The sequence below is a fragment of the Rhagoletis zephyria genome, unplaced genomic scaffold (assembly GCF_001687245.7).
Source record: "Rhagoletis zephyria isolate East Lansing unplaced genomic scaffold, Rhagoletis_zephyria_1.1 Rzeph_scaffold_05226, whole genome shotgun sequence".
Classification (NCBI taxonomy): Eukaryota; Metazoa; Arthropoda; class Insecta; order Diptera; family Tephritidae; genus Rhagoletis; species Rhagoletis zephyria.
Genome location: NW_016162309.1, coordinates 31,518 through 43,174, shown reverse-complemented (window position 1 = coordinate 43,174; position 11,657 = coordinate 31,518). Strand labels below are relative to the sequence as shown.

Genomic DNA, 11,657 nt, shown 5'->3' with positions numbered 1-11,657 from the left:
CTCTTCATATGACGGGCATACATCAAGTACTAAAAAATTTATTCTGTTCAAGTACTAGTGAAGTCTTCTGCAGTAGCCAGAACGAAGTTGGGCCAGTATGGTGCGTATCTACCGAGCCGGTTGAAGCTCTGTCTCGTTACCGGTAGGTGGTAGTTTGCCTAAAACGACATTCACAGGTCGGGAGTTGGTGTAGTTTGAGACAGATTCCCTGTGAATGCCGTTAATGGCCTATCTGTGCAGAGTTGGGTCTAGTGGCTGGGCTGTGTATGTATGTACGTCTGGACCTTGTCCTTCAGTTCGTGCGATGACACGTGTCTTGGCGGAGCCTCTGCTGAAAGCATATGCCTGTCCGGGTGCTCGTGTCTGTGGCACCATACTGCTACGTGCATAGCATAATGTAGTGCTCCCTTACAGGGTGCTTTTGGGCCTCGTTAACCCTTTCGACCCGGCTTTCGAATAGCAATGCTATAATAAAATTTTTGATTGGAGCCAGTTACTTAGGCAATATATAAACTATTACTGAATTAAAATCTGAAAAACAATAAAAGGGTGGCTCGGGGGGTGGTGGTACACCATTGTACCATCCGGGATGTTATGTGGCACAAATAAGTACCAATCGTCCAGTAAAACACACTATATCAAAAATAAATAATAGGTACAATGATATAAATATAACAAAAAGTACTTCATATTTTATTGATTTCTTATACAGATTAGTGAAGAAGAAGAGGAAGGTTATAATGAAAAATGTGCTATACATATAATTCACATATGATATGGTGCAAAGCACATTTTGCAAATCGGAACTTGGCATTCCTTACAGATGGTCTTAGTGCGTCTCTGTTTGTTTTGAGCACTGCAACTGGTACAACGACGTCGGGTAGTTCCTTCAACAGGAAGATGCATTGCCTTGTGATTGAGAGTTAGTGGTGCGCGGCCTGGTTTTATTGATCGACGAACGGCTGTGGTTTGTAAGCCTTCCTGGATCAATGTCTCAGCTAAGGTAACTAAAAATGATTTGAATGGAATCTTGTTTCGGTTCAGGTCATTATAAATGACCCATGCGTTCGACGCTACTTCCTCGACAGCCTCACTCACTATGTCGTCTGCTAAATCTTCGTTATCGCTGGAACCAGAAGCACCACTTTGTACAGTCCTTCAGAGCTTCCGTCTTCTGCGGAATCTTCGTTACCGCTGGAGCTAGAGACACGACTTGGTACCAATTCATCAGAGCTTCCTGCAGAAAAGTCTTCTAAATCGCTAGCACTATCAGAATCATCTTCCAGAATTTTTCGAATATCTTCAGGATCCATTTTCTAGAAGAACAACAAAATTTCTTCAAAACGGGGATCTGCAATATCTACTACCCAACGGACTATTAATACATATATGTACCACCATACCAATATTTTTTTATAAATACTTACCTGCCACAATTGTCAAAATTCGTAAAAACTTCAATTCTGCTTTATTTTCAATATTTTCGGCGCTTCAGCACTCAATATCGTGTAAAAACTAACTACGCGTTTCAATTTTGCTGGAACGCAACTCACAAATAACGGCGTCGTAAACACAAACAGCAAACAAATGTAGCGAAACCTTTAGGATTGCATTCAGGAAACCTTAGAGACTATAAGGTACATTTCACAATCCAGAAACATTCAACTAGAAACTTCTAGGGATGTTTAAACTTTAAATGGTACACATATGTACCATCCGGGTCGAAAGGGTTAAGGAGATGATGTTTCCGCTACATAAGAAGGCATGCCGCGGCTGCCCGGAGTGCTGTATTTTGACACGTCTATCCGAGTGGTGGAAAGACTTTTTTCCATTTCTATTTTTTTTTTCTTTTTAGCCTACTTCCGTACTCCAATATTTAGAAGTCATTCTCGTACACACAATATTCTGCCTTATCATGAGTTTCGCCTGAAAAAAAATTCACCCGAAAATTTGTCATTCGCCTATAGTAAACCATGGAAACCAAATGTGAAAAGTGAACCGGTTCGGGGAAAATGAAACTCATGATAAGGCTGATTATAAATCCTTTTCCCCGGAACGGTTCACTTTTCACTTTTGGTTCCATGTATTTACTATGGGCGGATGAAAAATTTTCGGAAGACCCCTCGCCAATGGACGTCAGAAGCCCAATAGCCCAACATGCTCTGGCTACTGCAGCAGGTTAAACTCGTACCTAAGCAGAGTAAACGCAGATGTACCAAACGAGTACCCGGCATGCGGAGAGACACCCCATGACTCAAGACATCTCTTCGCATGCCCACTGAACTCCACTCTAGTAACGCTTCGGTCCTTATGGACAGACCCTCTCCTCCAGCGTTATGTCCGTCATGGGTGGTCTCAAACTTCACTTGCATAAACTTTTTTATGTTGAACTTTAATCTCAAACTGCGACACTGTAAAAGCTTAACTCCGCGGGAGCTTTTGAAATCGCCCATCGTTGTCAAGTCAACAAAATGTAAACAAAGGATATTGGCATTGTTGTTTTTGTTTTGTTTGATATGCGCAATTCGTGTCCTTTGTTCATAATTCGCGACGGATATTTGTTGTAGCATTTCAAATTATATCGTCATATGTTTTAGTTAATAAGAGCCTAATAAATATAAATATTAATTAATAAATAAATAGTAAAGTTAAATGCGTGCTTTGCGAAAATCAAATACAGAATATGTACAAACATCAGCTATAAATTAAAATCGAAAAGATTGCAGCGCATATAATCGATTTTTGAATTGCGTTAAATCCTAGAATAATCGATTCGAAAAAGAAATCTTCTCCAACTGAATTAAAGGATATAAGACATCTTTTCAGCAGCGAAAGATATTGAATATAGTGTATCAGAGCGTAAAATAGCAAATAGTGGAGGGAGGCTGCATATCTCACCCTAAAACAAAAATATACCTAATTAATCGCAATTAAATATGGCCACCGACTGCAAAACGGCAACTATTAGCGGTACAACAACAACAACAACAAATACAACATCAACCACAACTCCAACCAGAACGGATTTGATGAATAATACAAAAATTGGTACAGAATCGCTGGCCGTACACACAGCTGCAAGTGGCAGAGGGAGCAGTGCTGCTGTCGGCGTTGCGGGTAATGGAGGGAACAACGATTCCGGTGCAGTATCGTCAAGTAGTGGTGATAAATCAGAAAAACAAATCGCACGTATTGATTTTGATGCTCACGGTGATAGTATTGCTTTGCTTGCCGGTGATGATACCGATTATTGGCCACCGCCATCACCGCTATCAGCCATTGGCTACGGTCCCCCAATGGAGCCACAAAAGCCACGTTGGTTATCATCATTACACAGTGTAATCTTTATCATTACCTGTGCCTTAGCGGTATTTATTGTATTTCGTAACGTCTTAACTTGGTGAGTAAATTTTTGAGCGGACTGGTACTAAATATTTGAGTTTAAATTGGTTTATGATTTTTCAAATATCGCGGCATAATGGCCAAAAAAACGTAGCGACATTTTTTTTCAAAATTTTCTTTTTGATTCAGAAATGTTCCTAGAGCCATTATTGCATTAAAAAAAAAATAATAATAATAAAAAAATCGCTTACGTTTTTTTGGCGGTTAGGGCTCGATAAATAAAATTTAATTTTATTTTATTTTCCTTTAATTTTGAAATGTGGTTTCTTTCATGATAAAAACATAGCAAGGTAGAACCCATGGTGGAATAATAACAAGGTGTTGTCAGTAGCGACGTGTTTGTTGTGATTTTGACAAGATCGGCATGCTTATTTTCAGTGCTGCCGATCTTAATTTTTATACTACTATTCGTTGGGAAATAGTATCTAAAATACTCCATTTTAGTAATTCGTTTTATCGCAATTTTTAAAGAACTTGGTGTTTTCAGAACAATATTAATATTTAAAATTGCTGGATTTGTATAATTTTTGTACTCAAAAAGTAGAAAAATAAAGATATCGTGGTTATCAATGGAGAAAAACTTTCACAAAAATAGTATGGAAAGGCGATTTTTTATATTAAATAACTTTTGCTGCATTGTCATAATATTGAGCCAAATGAACTACTGATACATTAGAATAGAGTGGTGGCATGGTTAAATTAGGAATTCGCTTATATTATCGATATTTATGTGTTTTAATCTATTTAGAATATCATTTACAGTCTAATAGGAAATTGTCTTATTTTACGGCTTTTCCTTTTTTAAAGTTACAATATATGTCCAAACTGTGTGGAGCTGCCGATACAAACATATATTCAGGCTTATAAGCCTGTAATTATACATTTTTCTACATTTAATTTGAAGTAGTATGCACCAACGGATTAAAAGTAGTAAATAATTAGTACCTTTTCTAGTACTTTAAAATGCGTGACCGGAATAGACCTGCCGAAAAAGTGAGGTTAAGTTACTGACAACACCTTGTTATTATTACACCATGGGTAGAACCGTTCTCCCAAATTGTCGGCCATGATTTTTTTTTGAAGTTTGCCAACATTTTAAAATCATATAAAAGTGAAAATAAAAAATTGAAATTGTTCGAAATTGTTGCTGCTTGAGATTGAAAATGAAAATGTGTGTGTGAGTTTGTGAGTAAATTTAAAAATTAAATTGTTTGGAAACGTCAAGAATTTTAAAAGCGACTCTCAGCGATCCTACCTTACTATATTTTTATTATGGTTTCTTTCATGAAAATTCAATGTAATGTCATTAAGGCAGTGTCACACGATCGGGCATTTGCACAAAATTTTCTGCAAATCGTATCCCAATCGCGTGAATGCGCAAATATTTTTCTTTATCCCAATCACGAAAACCAAGGTGTTCAAATTTTTCAATAGAAGTACGTACAAAATAAAAGTTTGTATTACATAGAAGCATGGTAACCCTGATGGAAAATATTTTCTAACCAAAGTTCTCAACAATACCTTTTATTTGATATCCATATTGCGATGTTTTAGATGAATTGTGTAGAATCGAAAATAAGTGGCAACCTTACACAACAGATAACTTTTTGTATATAGGGAAAGCATTGTTTAAGAACCTTTTCTTGGTATCCATGAATAGTAAAATTTTACCTTTTTTCTAAACAAAAAAATAAATAAATAAATATACGATTCAAATTAAGTGGCAACCCCATTAAAAATATTTTTGAATTAAGTATCTTTAAAATGCACTCCACTTCTTTAATTAATTTGTAACTAATTTCGAATAGGTGGCAACCTTATACGAGTATTCTCGGAGATAGTGCCTGTTCATATTTCATCAAAATCTTTAGATCCCTTTCCGAGAACCCTATATATATATTATATAATTTTTTATGTTTCTTGAGCAATACAAATTTGTAATTGCCAGACAGTTTTGTAGTTGCAAAAACCATGTCAGACGCAATTTAAACAATGATATTTTTTTCTTCAAATTATTTTATTATAGCTACGCCATGTATTACGCGTTTGATCACACCTAATTCGTATTTACGAAAACAATAACTATTGATTACGCAAACTTTAAAGCATCTGGTGGAAGTTACCGCCAAAGGAAAGTGTCTGGCAATATTCATTATTGATTTTTAACCATATTCTATAAAACATATAAGAAAACCAGCACTTCGACTTTAGCAAAATTAACTAGCGTTTTTACTTGTGGCGTTTTCGTTCCTAGCAAAAAATTTAACCCTTTCATTGCCCTCTTTAAACAAACGCTAAGGACAGGGTAACGAAAAGGCAACATTTCTTGTACAAACAAAAACGCCATTACCTTTCCTACCTGCTACTTGTAAACGGCCCGCCAACCCATGCAAGCATAAATTAGTATAACATTATTTAATTATACAACTGTATCATATTACAATTTTAGCTATATTAAAATAATTTGAAAAAAATTTTATCATTCACACATTTGTATTCTACATTGGAGTTTAAATTGTTTTCTAAAAATACTTCAATTTCACATTTTGGTGTTCTACATTTTACTCTATGCTTTTGAATTCCGTTTTTTCGAACATAAAATTTTAAAAATGAACCAGCAAATCGCTACTTTTCTAGAACATCAAAAATGAAAAATTATATTTTTGATTTCCACTTCATTTTCATTCTACTACTTTTCTGGAACATGCCTGATTATTTAAATTGCGTCAGACACGGTGTTTGCAACTGCAAAACAAATTTGTGTTACTCAAGAAACATAGAAAATTATAAAACAAAGATTATTTATCTTAAAATGATTTTAAAATCCGCTTTTTCCACCTGTAGAGAGGGGTGATTCAGCCGAATGTCAGAAAATAAAGCGAGAATGCAGTTTTATTACTTCCATCTCGGTTGAAATAAACTCAAAGTTTCAAAGAATAGCGAAGAAAAAAATAGTAGTTATAGCCTGCTCTCCCAACTTAGACGCGACTCGCATAGCTACAGCTTCAACAGCGATTTTTTCTTAGGTTAGGTGGCAGCCCCAAGTTTCAGGCACTCACATAGACAATTAGGAGATGGTCCTTTGTGATACCACATTCTGAACGGCACCCAATACTTAATCGATAAAACGCCTCCAGCCGATTATGTAATTACGTATTCGGCTAATCTCAAATACTCCAGCTCCAGGGGACTATTACCGCCTCCTTGATAGCAGCTACTTCCGCCTGAAATACACTGCAGCAGTTCGAAAGCCTGGACTTACTACTCATGGAAAGCTGTCGGCAGAAGACTCCTCCACCAACCCTACCATCCAGTTTTGATCCATCCGTGAAGAAGTTCACTGCTCCAAGATTTACTTTAGTAATCCTTACTATTTACTTTAGTAAGGATTGAAACTGGATTACACACGGATTAGAGACATGAGCGACTTAACAGTAGTAAGGGTTTTTATGTTTTAAATTTTGAATTGTGTCGTTATTGTAGAGGACCCGCGATGTGCACATATGTATACAAACATAAAGTGCCGGTCACTTCAATAACGCCACCTTTTGATGCTCAGTATTGACAGTTTTGGTTTTCTTTATTTAATATTAATTAATTTTTAGAAAAATATAACAAATTCTAAATATAACAAAAATCATACAAATCCGATTTACACAGCGCAATATTTTAGAAACTTGATTTTGATTAAATTTTATGTAATATGATATTTTTATAAAAAAATTAATGAATATTAAATGAACAAGAGGAAAACTGTCAATACTGAGAACAAAATGGGGCCTTATTCAAGTGGCTGGCACTGGATTTGTACATACATATGTATATATATACATACATACACCTCGGTAATTTTACAGCGTAGTTTTTTATCGATATTTCTTTGTGACGGTTTCCTTTTCTTAACACATATAAAAAGTATATACCTATGTACATTAGGGTGGTTCAAAAATGCATGTACAAAAAATTAAAGTCGGAATTTTTATACTCTCACCCCTTAAGATTGTTCTATACCGAAAAAATTATACCCCTCTTTTTTATTTTGAAATCAAAAAATATTTAGTGGTCGCTCAAAGTGCTCAAAGTTTCCCATGTATTTTATATGGAGAAAAAACAACTTTTCGTAGAATTGGTATAGAATTCTTGAAAATCAATATTTTTGCACCGGAAACCTCTTTTTCTCTTCAGGAGATTCCCAACGATAATACCTAATTATTTTTTTAACCATTTTTTCATAGTAAAGGCCGGTCCACATAGAACTTTCGTGTTGGCTTTGGCGTTGGCGTTGGTTTGACAGAACGCACGTTAAAAGTATGCTTGCTACAATGAGCGCTTGGCAGCGAATGCTTGGGCCACTACATTAACATACTAACGACAGATAAATTAATATTTCATATCAATAATTGCATTAAAAACGATATTTCTTGCCCGCACTTGATTAAAAAGGAAAATATTTCACATAATTTTATTTATTTGCAACAGCTGACGAGCGACGCACGCGAAAAGATGAGAGTTGGCCATCTTTTTGCTTTGTGTTGGCGTGAGCGTTGTCGAATTTTGGCNACAAGGGGTGGGAGCATTGAAATTCCGACTTTACTTTTCCACATGCATTTTTGGATCACCCTAATGTACATGCATACATGCACGTCCGGCTTTCTTTGCATATGGATGTAGATATCTATGTACTCTGAACAAAGAATATCTAAGAATATGAACACATATACAATGCATATAGATAGACATCTAAAGATACATGTATGTATGTACAAATGTATAAACAAAGATATTATTCATGCACTTGACCGATTGTTTACTTTTTACATTCCGCCAATTTTGTTTACAATTTGCTCTAACTAGCACCTAACAGCCAGTCGCGCGCCCTCTGCTTTTGTAACATGCAGCGTAAAATAGTAAATGGTTTTAAGGGGTTTTACACCCTTTATAATTTGGTGGTTGGTCTTAGGGGAAAAATTCAAATAAACAAAGAAAAACTAGTTCACAAATGATTTTATGACTTTATCATGTAAACATTCACGCCTATGTTTGACGACTACAACACGTATGTAAATAGTATATACATATCTTTACCTTAATGTAGAAAGGCCCTAACTCAATTTCTTTTCAAATCTAACATTGTACAAATGTCTGCCGATTACTCACTAAAAACCTATAGGATTTTAAAAATAACTACTAGAGCATACAACTATTTGCATTCTTAAATATAAAAAACATTTAAAAGAAATTCGCAGCAAAAGGACTGGCATTTCTATGCAGTTTTTTCATCACTCCCTAAAGAAGCCAAAATGTTAGATAGGGCCTTTCTATTATAATTAAGGTACCGTACATACCCTACCGGAAAATCTGCTATTGTCTTTATGCCTTAGCAAGAATAATATTCTGCTGGAAATTTTTTCTACAAGCGGCTGAAGTGAGCTTCTTTATAAAAAAGTTCATTGTTTCCAGTGTGGTCACAAATGGGCTTTTCCTATCAAAACTGGTATGTTTTTTTTCCATTTGGTAGGTTGGTAGGCTAGATTGGATTTTGGTAGGTTTTGCGACAATGAGTAATAGTTGTTTGCGAAAAATAGAAAATATGTATCCACAAACATTTTAGCAACCTTGTTTACACGAATATTTAACCGGTGCGTTCGTATAATGTCGACGGCAAACATGTGTATCTGTATACCCAATTCGTAAGTAAAAACGTGTACCCTAATTATTGCGTTCTTGGACCAAGACTCCAGAAAAGTATGCCAATGGGCTCGTACCCAGCCAGATTCCAGGGGCATGTCTTTACAATCGAAGTCTGTGTTCGCGAATGTCTTCGTAGAAGGACAAATGGGGCCAGAAAATATATTGTGTCGGATAGTCAGGCAGTGTTAAAGGCCTTTGACTCTTTTAAAACTACATCAAGGTTTGTGGCGTCTTGAAGCACCTGCGAGCCCGCTATAGCGTAACGCTGACGTGAAGGGTTTGAAGCCAACGAAAGGTCTGACTGTCTCGCAAAGCGTGGAACCGAAATGCGAAAAAATACATTGCAGAATTACTTAGGAGCTAAAAAGAATCTCAGATTGCTGCTCACTGGCGGAAGGAAGAGATAATACGACAACCAAAGAGATTCAAAACTCCTCCCAGGAGGAACTCCGAATTACTCCTTGTACTTGGAACTCTTACTGGCTAATTGACAGCACACTACAAGTTAATGTACCATTTGAATCAAATGCAGCTTTCTGTAGAGACGGACTTCAATGGGAAAATTAATTGTTATACGCAGTTAATTTGTTTTTATTGTACTAGCTGTGTCTTAGTTTTACTAAATATTAATTTATCGACGTTTTTAATAAACGTGACATTGAACAAAAATATTAAAAACTCAAACAAATGTTTGGTAGGTTTTTGTTGGATTTTGGTAGGAAGTTTTTGTATGAAAAAAGTTGTCTGTGGCAACACTGCTCATTTCACTAATTCATGCTTTCCCTACAGGGTATGTATTTACATACATATGTACAAATGATTAACTTCCATGTCGATAGACATCTACCAACAAAAGCAAGTTCCAATACCCTCTCTCTCTCTCTCTCTCTTTCTCTCTCTTACATCGGCATTTTTCAAGTGCCCGTGTGAGTAATTGCAATTTGGTGAGAGTTGAATCTCTCGATCGCTTTGTTTTGAATTAAATTTCGTTATAGTGCAAACGCTGAGATCCCTACACATCTCACCGAGTCAAATTGTGTTCATTAATTCCTACTTGCATACAAATTAGCACAACAAAGGCACCCACCAACCAACTGACATTCTTGCCATAGCCGTCCAGAATTTCGGTTCTCCAAACATTCATTCTTCAATTAGTTCTAGTGTGTTGCTTTCTTTTTTTTTTGATTTGCGGGTTTCCATTTCCCCACCTTGGCAATTATATGTACATACTTACTTACATACGTACTTGTAGATACAAACACATATTTACAATTCTGGCGCATTGTAGTTCCGACTTTCGTTTCAAGTTCAGCTTAGCTCAGTTTTAAACTGGAAGCCTTGGCATAGATACATACGATATATCTTTTTGTTGGTGTTTTCTTATTTATTTGTTTTATTGTTAATTTTCTACCATTTCTACCATTATTTTTGCTTTCACTGAAAATGGAAAAATTCTACTATGTGGATATGTTTCTACTCAGGCATTTGCAAAGCTTCTGGGGTGCATCGGGCGATTTCTGGCAGGCGCAATGGGATAAATTTATCGATAAAACAGGTAAGTAGAATAGAGAAAAGAAAGTGATAATAGTATTTAATAGCATGAATATAATATATATATATATATAATATAATGTACATATGTATGTAAAGTGCAAGGTACGTAGAATTACTCTGTGAAACAGCCAGTGTAGGGCGCCAATCAAACCGTACTCCAACTGTGTCAAAAAGAGCTGCAATGAGAGGAGTTGATGGTTTACATTTTTTATAAATCGCTCGCTGAATTTAGCTACAGACCTCGCTGGCATTTCAGGGTACTATTTTATATATATATAAGGAAAATTTGAAAGTTAGGGGGGGGGGGCTCGAGCGCCCCCCTGCCCCTACCTGGCTACGCCCATGCATATGTTTGAAGTCAATTTGAAAAAAAAAATACATACATGTAAGACAATTGAGTTTGTAGAATAAAGTATAAACTTTAACCCACTGATGAGGGGAACCAAAATCCTTGCGGAGTGGGGCTATCAAGTATAAATAGTACCATTTAGGAATAGCGTGGTGGACGTATCAAACAAAACCCCACGTTGCTATTTATTACTTTTAATTTCCTTTATTTTGAAAGTGTGGCATAAGTCATTTCCACCTTTTGTGCTTAAACTAATAGGCAAAACTGGTTACCTTTGGCTGATAAAATTGCACGAATAACAGACGCGTTCAAAAACGGTTAAAATGATCGATCACTGAAGTCATACGGCATGAGATGACTTATGCCACTTTCAAAATAAACGCCTCACATAACGATTTTTGATTTACAATCAAGTGATTAGTGTTAGACATCAAACGATGAGGTGGTTTATGACGACTACTTATATGCATACCATGATGATCTTGTTTATTACCGTATTTGTCTATACTGATAGCCCTTAGATCCGCAATTGTTTGTTTAATGTAAGCCATGTTATCTTGGCGGTTTTATTCTATAATTAAAGATTAAATGATAAATATTAAAACTGGTAGTAGGAATCGATCGTATTCACCTACTGTATTGCCTGTCCCTAAAAAAAAAA

At 35.9% G+C, this 11,657-nt stretch overlaps 1 protein-coding gene across 1 annotated transcript in view; it reads left to right on the top strand.

The window, feature by feature from the left end:
• The first annotated feature begins 2,505 nt into the window (after nt 1-2,505).
• The window catches only part of LOC108371798 (fatty acid hydroxylase domain-containing protein 2-like), a 15,576-nt gene continuing 6,424 nt past the window's right edge, over nt 2,506-11,657 (top strand). Inside the window, exons 1-2 of the mRNA XM_017627404.1 lie at nt 2,506-3,400; nt 10,575-10,648. Coding sequence (XP_017482893.1) covers nt 2,937-3,400; nt 10,575-10,648 — 538 coding nt within the window. The 5' untranslated portion in view covers nt 2,506-2,936. The remainder of the gene's footprint in view (nt 3,401-10,574; nt 10,649-11,657) is intronic.